General features: G+C 41.5%; 1 protein-coding gene across 1 annotated transcript in view; it reads right to left on the reverse strand.

The window, feature by feature from the left end:
• COL24A1 (collagen type XXIV alpha 1 chain) overlaps positions 1-14,648 on the reverse strand; it is a 169,448-nt gene that overhangs the window by 12,641 nt on the left and 142,159 nt on the right. The window contains exons 46-53 of the mRNA XM_083743163.1: positions 12,573-12,626; positions 9,816-9,923; positions 7,690-7,797; positions 5,549-5,656; positions 5,406-5,459; positions 4,881-4,943; positions 3,975-4,028; positions 3,425-3,460 (exon numbers count right to left, since the gene is read on the reverse strand). Of these exons, the coding sequence (XP_083599289.1) occupies positions 3,425-3,460; positions 3,975-4,028; positions 4,881-4,943; positions 5,406-5,459; positions 5,549-5,656; positions 7,690-7,797; positions 9,816-9,923; positions 12,573-12,626 (585 nt within the window). The remainder of the gene's footprint in view (positions 1-3,424; positions 3,461-3,974; positions 4,029-4,880; positions 4,944-5,405; positions 5,460-5,548; positions 5,657-7,689; positions 7,798-9,815; positions 9,924-12,572; positions 12,627-14,648) is intronic.

Raw genomic sequence — 14,648 nt, forward strand, 5'->3', positions numbered from 1 at the left:
GTCATCAGCACCACACTTTAATGTTAAACTTGTGGTCCATACCAAGACCCCTAGATACTTTAGCTGAAATTCTTGCATAGCAGGGGGTTAAACTAGATGACTCTTGGGGTCCCTTCCAATTCTACAGTTCTTTGATACTTCCCCTCAAGTCTCCCCCTTTTCTCCTCCTCCTCCTCTGTCAGTCTTATTTCCTCTGTTTATCTATCACCTTCTCTGCTACACCAGTTTCCCTTATCTGCTCTGCCTCCCTGTTTACGTCGCAGAAACCCACAAATGATTGTCTGTACAAGCATCGCAAGGCTTCAGAAGCCTCAGTGTCACTCTGCAGTCTCATTTCTGGTCTGTCCAACCCTATTATGGGATAGGACCACCCGGGATGCAGCATGACAGTTGGCTGCAGTCTCTGTGCTCTCCAGACATAGATACAAACCATAAAACAAAAACCACAGAGAATATTTAATAAAATTAAAATAATAAAACCACAACACTGCAGGTCAGTAGGTGGCAGCAATAGGGCCTTTCCTCTGGCCTTGCAATGCCATTGAACTCAAGAGAAGAATAATTTTGCCATAGCTTTGCTTTGCAGGCTCTTCCACAGGTCCAGAACAGGATAGCTATGTGATGCGGAGTATGCAGCATAAATTTAAAGAACATGGCTTTCCCCTAAAGAATCATGGGAATTGTAGTTTGTTAGGGGTGCTGGGAACTGTAGCTCTGCAAGGGAGTTAACTATATTTCCCAAGATTCTTTGGAGGAAGTCAAATATCTGTTTTAAATGTATATTGTGTATGCAGCCTGACTTTCTGAGAAGAAGAGAGATAGGTTTGAGATATATTATACCTCTTATAGAACTTTTGGGACCTCCATTATAGTTTGTTCCCCTCTTCCTTGTATCCAGCCTTTTCAGAATCAGTTACCATTTTCTATTGATGTACTTGGTCCCCCCCCCAAAAAAAAAATGTGAGCAGAAGACTATAATTCTTATTTATTATTTTTAATTGCTCTGCTCAGAAATCCTAATACCATTCCGTGTTAAAAGTAATCGGGCATCTAGGAAGGATGCCAACAGTTTTCTTTGCTTCAAAGCAATGTGTTCAGACTCAGTACAGAGCTGAATGAAAATTATTTGATGTCTGTGAAAATACATGGAAATAGAACTTTCACCCTGGATGTAAAGGCAAAGCTAATTGCTTTGTGCTGCCAACAGTCGCATTCCCCTTTTCTGACAAGTGGCTCACGCAATGAATTCGTGATGGAAGGAAATTGCTAATTGCCAGCGGTGCACAATTTCAAAGGCAAAAAGAGTACTTAAATGACACAGAGACGCCTATTTTCCACAGAAACGCCCTGGAAAGATCCATTAACAGGAAGACATGTTTATGTGACAGCAAAGTAGACTATCAGGCAAAAAAGAAGAAGAGGAGGAGGAGGAGCATCTTCGGACACTGAACATCCATAAAAATATCAAGAACACAGAAGAATTTACTTCTGGTAACCATGCATGGAACATGTCTGCTTCTGAAAACACAAACGAGAACGATCACAGAAACCAGTGATTGTTTTGAAGGTTAGCCACGAACTTGAAAGTTATTAGGACCATGGTTCCAAAAGGTCTCTGATAATTGCTTTGCTCTCAAGTAAGATTGAGCTGCAAGGATTTGGCATTGAAGATGACATTTCTGAGAAAGGAAAAAGTCTGTACTCTCTGGCCTATGTTGCTCCATCCCTTAGTACTAAAATAAATCTCAATAAGGTCACTTTACCAGGGTTGGCCCAAGACATTTTGCTGTTCTAGTCATCTATGCTATGATCCGAGATAAGTGTCTCAAGACCCCTGAACAAATCTTGAGTTTCACGGGTTGCTTTTAAAGTTGGGCTGGTCCTGATCTTCACTCCAGTCACTTCAGTGACAACAGAGTTCATGATTAGTCCGAGTGCTGCTGGCTGCTGGACTTAGCTACTATTGAAATACTTTATTGTCACTTGTACAACTTGTATAGTGAGATTACACGAGTACACCCCCCCATTAAATCTCTTAGTCTTAATTCCTCTCGTTTACTGACGCACACCCACCAAACCCAAAAGTCAGTTGCCCTGTTGTTATCTTTTCATTCAGCAGCCTCACAGCCCACGGATAGAAGCTGTTCTTTACCCTGTTAGTACGACTAATCATGCTTCTATATCTTCTGCCTGAGGGCAGGAGATCAAGAAAGTGCCGGCCAGGGTGTGAATCATCCCTGAGAATTTTCCTCCCTCTCCTGAGGCAACGTTCTTCCACTATTTCATCCAGCGGATTCACGGGACAGCCCATAATATCTTGTGCTGTATTCACCACCCTCAGTAGGCACTTCCTATCAGATGATGTCAAACCAGCATACCACACCGTGATGCAGTATGAAAGGACACTTTCTATTGTTCACCGATAGAAGGAGATCATCAAATGTTGATTGACATCATTCTTCTGCGATACTCTGAGGAGATGGAGTCTCTGTTGGGCTTTCTTAACCACCTGGGTTGCATTTATTTTCCAAGTAAGGTCTTCACTGAGATAAACTAGGAATTTAAAGGAAGAGACTCTCCCCGCACAGCCCTCCCAATGTACAGTGGGGCTAGTTCTCCTCTCTTCCTCTGAAAGTCCAACACCATCTCCTTTGTCTTGCTGATATTAAGGTGCAAGTTGTTCCCTAGGCACAATGTAGATATTTTTTGGATACCCTCTGTATACGCTGATTCGTCTCCACCTGTTATTAAACCCATTATGGTGGTGTCATCTGCAAAGTTAAGAATTGCAGTAGACGAATCAGATGATACACAATCGTATGTATACAATGAATACAGGTAGGGAACGTATTAACATATTCTGTGAACGTATTAACAAGTGTCACCTAAAGATGCTCTCAACAAAAAGCCCATATTACTACACTGCAGCTGCAAGCATAACTAATATTTCTGGTGACATTCTACAATTCCTGGCTACGCAGAGGCACATCTATCTACCACTTGCACTTCTGTCCCCAGAAGCTATGTAATCATGATGTTGCAGGAAGCACTGTAGGTGAGTGGTAGAGTATATCCTTTGCATGTAAACCTCCCAGGTTCAATTCCTGGCATCCAGGTAAGAGCCCTGCCTAAAACCCTAGAAAGCTGTGGCTGATCAGTGTGGAGAATACTGAACCAGACAGGCTAGAGAACTGACTCACTCTAAGTGCATAGATTTCTTTCACCTGAGCAGCTGGAAAGATGCAGATAAACACAGCCCACAACTTCTTGAAAACAATGAGTTAGTAAGGAAGTTATGATCCCTCCCCCCAACTTGGTACGTTTGCAGGATGTGGGTGGAGCAGAAATCACCCCAAACATGCCGTGTCCCATATATTGTGCATCCTACCCTATTTTTAACATTACAAACTTTATTTTCACGTACCATTTCACCTCTGGACCCCTTTTCACCCCTGGGTCCCTGAAATTAAAAGAAATACATGTCATCTTAAAAAAACCCAAATACAGTGAATTATAGTGACTCCAGAAACCATTTATTTCAATGTGTTATACACTGTGAACAAACCATTCATTTCTACAGAACAGAAGGATATCTAACTTTACTTCACTTATGCATAACATTTGTGCAGGTATATTGGAATGGCTCCATACCACCTGAACGAACCGAGCAGCAATCATTACGAATTATAGCAGCCTGTGCCAACCTGGTGTGCCCTCCAGATGTTTTGGACTACAACTCCCATCATCCCTTGCTATTGCCCATTTAGGCTGGGGCTGATGGCTGTCCAGAGGACACTAGGTTGGCAAAGGTTGGATTATTAAGGGAAATCAGTGCTCTCATGTTCTTGTCTACAAAACTAGTCTTTTATCTTGCATGCATGTTACAATGCAAAAGAGTTCTCGTCTATTTGTTGTTCAAAGTGTGGAAACCTTCATGCAATGAAAAGCAATGCTGGGAAAGACTAAGCACTTACAGGTTTGCCTGCTGGACCTATGATGCCTTCATTACCAACAGGACCAATGTTTCCCTAAAAACAAAATGCAAATAAATTTTCAGAGCAATAAATGAACAACAGTACTGTGTTGTGTGACATTTGACTGTTTAAAGAACACACAATTCCGTGCTCGGTGAAAATTAAACAATAGTGAAATGAAATGAGATGAAATTCATGTTCAAAGAAGGCCAGTTCTGTTTCTGGATATAAGAAGGGCAAATAGACAAGATAAGTTTGCTTCCCTTTCATTTGCATACCAAATCTATTGTATTTCTGAACATGCATTTATGAACACCTGAATACTGAAAGGAACTTGACCTCTGCTGTTTATCTAAGAGCCCTATCTATATGTGATGTAATTTTCAGCTTAAAAGACAAACAATACCATTACTTGTAGTAAGTAATAAGAGAAAGTGATCCTTAACTGGTATGCTTGTGCAGATTGCACAGTGATCTATTCGGCAAGTTTTGAAATGTTATGGCTAGTTAATTGCTGGGGATTGTGGGGGAACAGGATTATCTATGGTTAATGCTTCAATGGTGCTGATTAATTCATTAAATCTTGCAGAAAAGCAAATTTTGCCTCCATGGTGATTAGAATTAAAGTATTTAACTGGCAATGTGCTGCCCTCCCTTGGTAACCCCCAACTTTTCTGTCAGAAGCAGGTCACCTGACCTTGCCTCAACCAGGGTCAACCAAGGTGTAAGTACAACACTCACAAATTCTGCTCTGGGTCACCTGTCCTCAAATTCAGTTGTTCCTACTTATCTGCTGGCATAGGAGGAAAGTGGTCTGAGTTTTCACTATAAACCCATGGGAACTGCAGAGATGTCAGTTAGATTGTACAGTGAACAGTAAGTTTATTAATAGACAGAATCACTTACTATTTGTCCTACCGGGCCTTTAGGTCCCAAAATTCCAATTAAACCAAGGTCACCTTCGGGACCCTAAAAAATGAAAAGTAAAAGCTTAGTCATAGTACATCTGATACACTTTTAAAAAAAGCATTTGTCTAAAAAAAAGAAAAAGCTAAAGTAAATGAAAGTGAAACTAATATAAAATATGAAATGTTATGTACTGCAATCTTCTTCTTTAGATCTCTGATACAGTGAAAAAGCCTCAACCGAAAATGAACTTCCAGTCAAATTACTGTAGCTGTATCATAAAGTGAAATATCCTTTGCTCTCCAATCTCAGGGCAATTAAGAAGTGCTCGCTGAAGATCTTTCACGAACGACAGATGGCTTACAGTTCAGCTTGAAAAAAGGACATGATCCAACCACACAAAGTTTAAGAACATGTTAGTTCCATTCGCTCCAATGGGAGGGTTAAGGACATGCTTAACTATTTCCCATTTAATGGGATGTAAAGATGCTTAGCTTTGGGACTGGGCTCAGAGTGAGCACATACCTTGGGACCTGGGAATCCCTGAAAGCCCATCAAACCATGATCTCCAGATTGTCCCTGGAATATTAGCAGATAGGAAGATTAATATATGAAACTGCACCTGAATGGTACTAAGAACTGTTTTACATACAACAGGCGGTACATACAGCATGACCCTTGAGGCCAGGATCTCCCGGGGGGCCTTGATCGCCTTGGGTCCCAGGATGACCTCTTTTACCCTGCTTTCCTGGATGACCCCGAAGCCCCTGTTCACCCTGCAACAAGAGGGAAAGTACGCACTCATTACTATTCTTATACAGGAGAAGCATACAGTGCCTTGGAATTTCTTCATGAAGAAATCATAGATAATGATTGCTGATGCAGAATTCACCCCGATTCTTTTTTTTAAAAATGTATTTCTAGTAAAGATTTTCTTGATTTACAAAGGTATGTGCAATGTCTCTCTCTCATATTTTTTTCCACGTAACACTTTTTTTAAAAAAACCAAATCAGTTTCATTTGTTGAGACATTAGGAAGAATAGGGGGAAAGAGGTGGAGGGGGGGGGAAAGATGAGTGGGGGTGGGGTCAGGTGGTGATGTTTCTATTTTACTTAATATATGTGAGGTTTTGTGTTAGCGTCGCTTGTGCGGGTTCTCTGCTGTTCACTTGTGTTCCTTTGGTGGTGAGAGAGGTTGGGGTTGGCCTAGGGTGAGGTTGTTCATTTGTGGTTGGCTGTGGTGATCTTTCTTTTCATGTGTGAGTGGGGTGGGTGGGTGTTTTGGATCAGGCTAGCCATACTGATTTGTATGCTGTTGGTGGATTTTTGTCATTATCTTGTTGGGCTGTGTATGTGATAAAGGGGAGCAAACTGGGGTGAAGGCATCTTCTTCTATTTGTCCCTGTGTCAGTTTCAGTTTATTGGTTAATTTTTCTAGTAAGGCTGTTTCCCTTACTATTTGGTACCATTGGTCCATGTTTACTCCTGACAGGAATTCACTCTGATTCTGAGATTCAGTGATTAAAGGATTATTTCAAAACTGTGCTTAGGATTTGAATAAGTTATCGGCTTATCAGCCTGATCTTGGTAATCATGCTGGACAACTATTGCTGCTTGTGTGATGTCATTAATTTTGGCCCCTCGTTTTCTGTTGGTGAATTTTGAAAAAAAGCAAAAAATTATCAGCTAATTTGGATTGAATGGTGAGACTTCTTGCATTGCGTGTTCATAGAAGCAAAGCCAACGCTGCTGAAATAAAATAAAAACTCCTTTCAAACCTGGATGAAGAACACCCTAATACCCAGTCCACCAGGCATGTAAACTCAGTAGGAATATTCCTTTCCACCAACCCCAGCTTGATCTTTACTGCTGGAGGGGGTTGGGATGTGGTGGAATCGACATGCCTCTGGCCTGGGGAACTGGGTGGGCTTCACTGCTGCAGAAACCCTTATTATGCCCAACCAGATGGGAAACAAACACTGTTGGGTCTTCTGCCACTGATGGAAGCCAGCAAAGAACCCTGATATGGGGTGTTTCAGGGTGGGGAGCAATGGTGCCATTCAGTCCAAAGAATCCAAAGTCCCATGGATCCCCTAAGCAGGGAGTTAGGGTTACTCTGCTGTTTTAATGTGTTCCCAGCTGGCAATATTAGCAACCAATAAACTGACAACCCCACATTCCTCCACAGTATTAACAAATGCAATTATAATGACAGTTATAATTACCCCCTCCCCTCTCCCAGTAGTTCGCTTTAAGTTTGATTCACTTATCATAAAAACAGAAAGCAGTCTCTTTCAAGGCAATTAGTACAAACTAATTGGCCTTCCCTTTGGTACAGAGAGCAGGCTGTGCCTATCTTTCTTTCCAAACCGCTGGGAAATTAAATGCTCCCCCCCCCCTTTATTTTTACCCTTTCAAAAAGCCTTGTCTTGCTCCTGAAGTAAAATCAGAGAGATAGCTCAGTTTGCACTGGAGCAGAAGAAATGTCTGTACCGCTCCTAGACTAATTAGGGCTTTCAGATTTCACAGGTCACCCTTGTGATCCTATAAAATGCTAGTGTGAACTGCGAAAGTTTGTAAAGAGCCTAAAAATTAATTAAGTGGGAAGCCCTATAAGAAAAACCCTTTTGTTTTAAGGCAACTTACATACATGCATTTTCAGAGAGGGAAGGAGCACACTTCCACAACACCAGGTGCATAAGCTTTGGTAGAAGCTGCAGTTCTGCCTTTGATATTACTTCTGAATGAGCGGGCAGAAAGATTTCAAACACAGTGCCAGCCGGCTTGAGAAGCTCCCCATTCGAAGTACCTTTAGTCCTGGTGGTCCAGTGTTTCCTGGCATACCTGGTAACCCCTTTGGTCCCTGAGTTCCAGGATATCCTGCCAGTCCAGCTAGTCCCACGCTTCCTCTGTTACCCTTGACAAGCAAGTTATACATAGTCACATCAACCACTGGTTCCATATTTTTTGAGCAATATGCCAAACACATGCTTTTGTTTCTACAAAGTAGCCATGCTTGATACACACACCTTCGTACATTTATCTGCATGCACACTCTTACACAACATCAGTACAATGATGGCATCCTATAAATTGTTATCTAAATAATTATGGTATTATTATTATTATTATTATTATTATTATTATTATACCCTGCCCATCTGGCTGGGTTTCTCCAGCCACTCTGGGCAGCTCCCAACAGAATATTAAAAACATAATAAAACATCAAACATTAAAAACTTCCCTAAACAGGGGTGCTTTCAGGTGTCTTCTAAAAGTCAGATAGTTGTTTATTTCTTTTACACCTAATGGGAGGGCATTCCACAGGTTGGGCGCCACTACCAAGAAGGCCCTCTGCCTGGTTCCCTGTAACCTCACTTCTCGCAGGAAGGATACCACCAGAAGGCCCCCGGCGCTGGGCCTCAGTGTCTGGGCTAAACAATGGGGGTGGAGATGCTCCTTCAGTACCAACACTTTGAATTGTGCTCGGAAACGGGATTAAATGATGGTGATATTAACAATACTATTTAAAAATGAGGACATGCTGTCTATTGAAAAACATTGTTACTTAGAAATTAACTTTTAGCATTTCATAAATAAGCACTAAGTTCACAACCCCCAATGACTTAGAGAAATAAGGCCCCAAATCAAAGCAGACTAGGGTGATCGGGTGTAAAACTGGCCAGGGTTCCTGCATACATAGAAAGTGGTGTTTCAGCAGTTGTATCCCGCCCTGGTATGTCTGCTGACGAAAAGTGGGTTGCAAATATGCAGGAATATGCAGCTGTCCCGTATGGGGATTAAACCTGCAACCCTGACATTATCAGCACCATGCTCTAACCAGCTGAGCTATCCAGGTGTTGTGAAGCTACAGAAGCTCTGTGTGTTTTGCACCTAAAACAGACTGGGGCTCCTGGAACTGATTTGCTATTGCAGAAAAAAAAGCCACTAAGGTTGTGCAGAAAGGTGGCCGAATCTGATCAATATGTTCCCATTGCAGGATGTCAGATGCTTCTGCATAATAATATAATATAATAATAAATTATTATTTATACCCCACCCATCTGGCTGGGTTTCCCCAGCCACTCTGGGGGGCTTCCAACAGAATATTGAAATACAATAACCTATTAAACATTAAAAGCTTCCCTGTATACCTGAAGGAACGTCTCCACCCCCATCGTTTAGCCCGGACACTGAGGTCCAGCTCCGAGGGCCTTCTGGTGGTTCCCTCACTGCGAGAAGTGAGGTTACAGGGAACCAGACAGAGGGCCTTCTCGGTAGTGGCACCCACCCTGTGGAACGCCCTCCCTTCAGATGTGAAGGAAATAAGTAGCTATCTCATCTTTAAAAGACATCTGAAGGCAACCCTGTTTAGGGAAGTTTTTAATATTTAATCTTGTATTGTTTTTAACACTCGATTGGAAGTCACCCAGAGTGGCTGGGGAAACTCAGCCAAATGGGCAGGGTATAAATAATTTATTATTATTATTATTATTAACAAGGCTTCCTTCAGATGTCTTCTAAAACTCTGGTAGTTGTTTTTCTCTTTGACATCTGGTGGGAGGGCATTCCACAGGGAGGGTGCCAATACTGAGAAGGCCCTCTGCCTAGTTCCCTGTAACTTGGCTTCTCGCAGCGAGGGAACTGCCAGAAGGCCCTCGGCGCTGGACCTCAGTGTCTGGGCAGAACAACGGAGGTGGAGACATAGTTGGCCCTACACCACAATGGCATGGAACAAGAACCATACTGGCAAACAAATGATGTAGCTACTTCTCAAACAAGTGCTGCTGGCCCTGAGGGAGAGGTGGCAATAGGGCAAGAGGAAATTATGGAATTCCCTTCTTCCATATGGTTCTTGTTTACAGGTATTTATGATGCACTGAGAATATTTAAAGACTTTTTCATGTGGAAAACAACCATGCAAGTACTACTCACAGGAAGGCCCTGTTGTCCAGGTAAGCCAGCCTTTCCAGGATTCCCAAGAATGCCCTCTGGTCCAGGATAGCCTTGTACGCCCTTCTGACCCAAAGGACCAGGCATACCCTGAAATAAATTTCAGATGTATTAGGACAACCCTGAAGAGCACACTATTTGCAACTAAGCTATGCTAAACATGATTTTACACAATTAAAAAAAGTACAGTTATATACCTTGAGAAAGTTACAGATAGGTAGCCCTGTTGGTCTGCCATAGTCAAAACAAAAAAAATTCCTTCCAGTAGTACCTTAAAGACCAACTAAGTTAGTTCTTGGTATGAGCTTTCGTGTGCATGCACACTTCTTCAGATACACTGAAACAGAAGTTTCCAGACCCTTCTATGCAAGAAATACATTTTTTGGACGCTACTATAAAAATACAGGATGGGCGCATAGACACCACCTTATACCGTAAACCAACTGAGCGACAAACATATCTACATGCCTCTAGCTACCATACCAAACATACCAAACAGTCCATTGTATATAGCCAGGCACTAACGTTACAGCCGCATCTGTTCCAATTCTACAGACAGAGACTCTCACCTAAGAGATCTACAGCAAACCTTTTTAGAACTAAAATACCCAGCAGATGAAGTTAGACAACAGATCAACAGAGCCAGACTGATACCCAGAGAGAACTTGCTGCAAGACAGACCCAAAAAAGAAAATAACAGAACACCTCTAGTCATCACATACAGCTCCCAAGTTAAAACAGTACAACGCATCATCAGAGATCTACAACCTCTCCTGGACAATGACAGTTCTCTTTCTCAAGCTCTGGGAGGAAGACCTTTCATTGCCTACAGACAGCCACCCAATCTGAAACAACTCCTAACCCACAATAATACTACAACCAGACCTAACACGGACACTGGCACCAGAGCCTGCAATAAACCCAGATGCCAACTTTGCTGCCACATACACCCGGACAACACCATTACTGGCCCCAACAACATCACACATACCATCTCGGGACTATTTAATTGCTCATCGTCTAACATTGTGTATGCCATCAAATGCCAACAGTGTCCTTCAGCTCTCTATATTGGACAAACAGGCCAGACCTTACGCCAAAGAATAAACGGACATAAATCGGACATCAGGAATCACAAGTCAGAGAAACCAGTAGGAGAACACTTCAATCTCCCAGGACATTCTATACAAGATCTCAAAGTAGCTGTTTTACTACAAAGGAATTTCAGAAATAGACTGGAAAGAGAAGCTGCTGAATTGCAACTTATCACCAAACTTAAAACCATGGAGAGACCTGGTCTGAACAAAGACCTTGGATTCTTATCTCATTATACATGACAAAGCCATTTTTCACCTTCTCACCCCTTGCTTTTTCCTGTAAGACCTATTGCAGTCGTTAAGAGTCGTCAACAGGTTCATCACAGCTACCTGCCAATCACCCATTCCCACCACCCTTCTGAGTAATACCCCTCCCCACCTTCTCACTATATAGAAGGGTCTGGAAACTTCTGTTTCAGTGTATCTGAAGAAGTGTGCATGCACACGAAAGCTCATACCAAGAACTAACTTAGTTGGTCTTTAAGGTGCTACTGGAAGGAATTTTTTTTGTTTTTATACCTTGAGAAAGTTACTTAAGTCTGAGAGCAGACAACTTTTAATTTGTTTTTAGATATTCTTTGTCTCTGAATGGAGACACTTTATATTCTGGATTTTGCTTCTTTTGTTTTAGGGAAATAATACTGGCTAATGCCTTTTTTTTTTTAATCAGTAGGACTGCTAAAGTACAACACCTAGCAACATAAACTACAACCACTCTTTCCGTCCAGGCCATTCAGCTTCTGTAGCAGAAGAACAAACATGTTGTACACAACTATGCAACTATGGAAAAAAATCAGAAAAGAGGAAATATCTATATTAGAGGACTTTCCGGGGGGGCGGGCGGGTGTGGAATACTTGAAAATATGCGAGGGAGATCCCCCCCCTGCCCCACTTGTGGGTTTCATTACAAATTACCATTGAAATCGTAGGGCTTCCTTTTGTATCTAAGAACAGGTTCATGCTTTAAAGCACTGCGTCCAAGCATGCTAAAAAAAAAAAATTAGGCCCTAGTGTTTTCCCTGCACTTTATCACTGAATCAGAGCAAACAGCAATTTGCAGAAACCCCTAACTGCCATTTGTTCTGATTCAGTGATAAAGAGTGGGCTTTTGTAGGAAAAATTGCAGGGGCAGGGGTAGGCATGTCTAGGACTACAATAGAGACTTTATGAAGTGTGGTTTTATAATGCTCTATTAGACTGCAATCCCAAACACACTAACTAGGCAGAAATCCCCATTAAGCACAGTCCAAGTAAACATGCATAGAACTGAGATATAAAGGTGAAATATACACATGGTACAATTTAAACTTTGCATGTTAGTGAATATAATTCCATCTGATTAGTTGTTTTTCATCACTACATGTCACTGCTTTCCTCCTCCTCCTCCTCCTCTTCTTCTTCTTCTTCTTCTTCTTCTTCTTCTTCTTCCTCTTCCTCTTCCTCTTCTTCTTCTTCTTCTTCTTTTATACCCCACCCATCTGACTGAGTTTCCCCAGCCACTCTGGGCGACTTCCAGCACATATAAAAACATAATAAAATGTCAAACATTTAAAACTTCCCAATACAGGGATACTTGCATTTGCGGTGGGTACCTGATACCTGAAATCTAGTGTGCTATTAATAAAACATTTTGCTTACTTACAGACATCCCAGGTTTCCCAGCTTGACCACTCATTCCTTTTTTCCCAGCGGGACCCTAGAAATTTCAAAACATGTGTTCACTGACAAAGCCAATGAAACATAAAAGCAGAATAGAAGCTAGGAGGATATTTATTATCTAGCACTGGGGTCAAAGAACACAAGAATCACTTCAGTTTCAGGGGAATCTAAGATCATAAACCGGCTGGATACTCTTTCTTCTTGAGTACAAAATCTGTCAAAGCACCGCATTCATTCAGAAAAGCACATTATCATTTCCCCAAGATTATTCTGTTTCAGCAACATGTCATTTATGAAAGAGCATGAATGGGCCAGGCAGAATTGCATCCTCGTTGCTCACAGGTCAGTTAGAATGGATTTTGTTTTTGTTTTTAAAAAAATGTCCCCTATTTATAGGATTTGTGGTATTTCCTATTAATAAATAAAGCATCACTGGAGTACTTTCAGCTTTTAACTGCTCTATATTAGCCCAAGAACAGATTGTGCCCCTGCCAGAATACATACTGCTTCAGTGCTTAAGACCGCGTAAAATAAGAGTCCTGTGTCATCCAAGCCAGGAAAACTGGTTTAATATCTGCTTACTAACCAGGACTGAAACCATGGTTCATTCAGTCTGAACCAGGACAATGTCATTTAACAATCATTAATTTCTACAGCAGCTTCTTTGTTATAAATGTAAGCTACATTATTATGCATCATTGTCTTTTGAATCACTGCTGCTGCCCGCCTGATGTTAAAAATGCAATATTCATAAACAGAAAATAAAGCAAGCTGGGCTGGGTCACACAATCTCATTTCTAAATCTGTGTGTATGTTTATGGGGGGGGATAGGATTATACACATGTCCCTCTCTGCTTTGGAGGTAATGCTAAACCCCAGTGCATTCTAAGGACAAACCTAGGTGAGCCTCATGGCTGTGAGTTTGCAAGCTTCTGCTTCCATTTTTGACCGGCCCCAGTTTGCAGGGTCATCTGAACCCAACAAACTGTGGTTAATATTAACCAGGCTTTGATGGAACAAGCCAACTTTAAAACCAGAGTTTAAGAAAATGATTTGTTTCAATAAAACACTGTGATGGTTAACTTTAGGTTAAACGCAAATCTGCAGTTATTATTTTTTTTAAAAAAGAAGCAAATACTCCTATCTCTTCTTCATGGCTGCACTGATGAGGGGAGAGAGGAATTTGCAAGGTTTGCTGAACCAATAGTTTATAAACTATGGAACTCGCTCACACAGGAGGCAGGGATGTCAACCAACCTAGACGCCTTAAAAAAAAAGGATTAGACAAATTCATGGAGGAGAAGTCTATCCATGGCTATGAGCCATAGTTGGAGGAACTAATGTTTCTGAATACCAGTTACTGGAGTGTGCTCTTTGTACACTGGTCTTGCTTGCAAGTTTCCCATAGGCCACTGTGAGAACAGGATGCTGGACTAGACGGGCTATTAACCAGATCAAGGTGGCTCTTATGAACACTGGATATGAACCCTCCTACACAATTTTACATTTGTTACCAATTTGGAGTCCATGTGAAAGAAAAGTGGTTCATTTCTTATTTGGATTCCTGTTCTACGTGATGCATTTTGCAGAACTTTGCAGCACAGTATGGTTCAAGTTATGGACACAGGTTTAACTGCAGTCTTAAGATGTGCATTTTTCACTAGGCTTTTGGTTGTTAAAACTATTTTTAGGAATAAAACTCTGATATAAAATTTCAGCCTAAGGGACATCATAGAAAGTTTGAAAGAAGCCCAAAGAGGCTGTGGATTTGGGGTTCTATGTTACACCCTGCCAAAGCGGCTTGTGATCACAGTGTAGGCTTTACAGAACTACTGAGATATGCAAGTTAATAAAATGTGGTTTTGCTTTGAGTCACAGATTATCACATACCCTTCAGAAAACAACTTTATTGCAGCAAGACTTGGTGGAAAGTGGAAGTATGAAGGTGCAATGGGGATATTAAAAGCCGTTCCTTATGTAATCCTTTAAAAACATATTAAAAGTCACTCTGTGGAAGAGCAGAGCATTTCTTTGGCAGCTTTCACTGCAGCCTCAATTC

The sequence above is a fragment of the Podarcis gaigeae genome (assembly GCF_964106915.1).
Source record: "Podarcis gaigeae genome assembly, chromosome: 6".
Lineage (NCBI taxonomy): Eukaryota > Metazoa > Chordata > Lepidosauria > Squamata > Lacertidae > Podarcis > Podarcis gaigeae.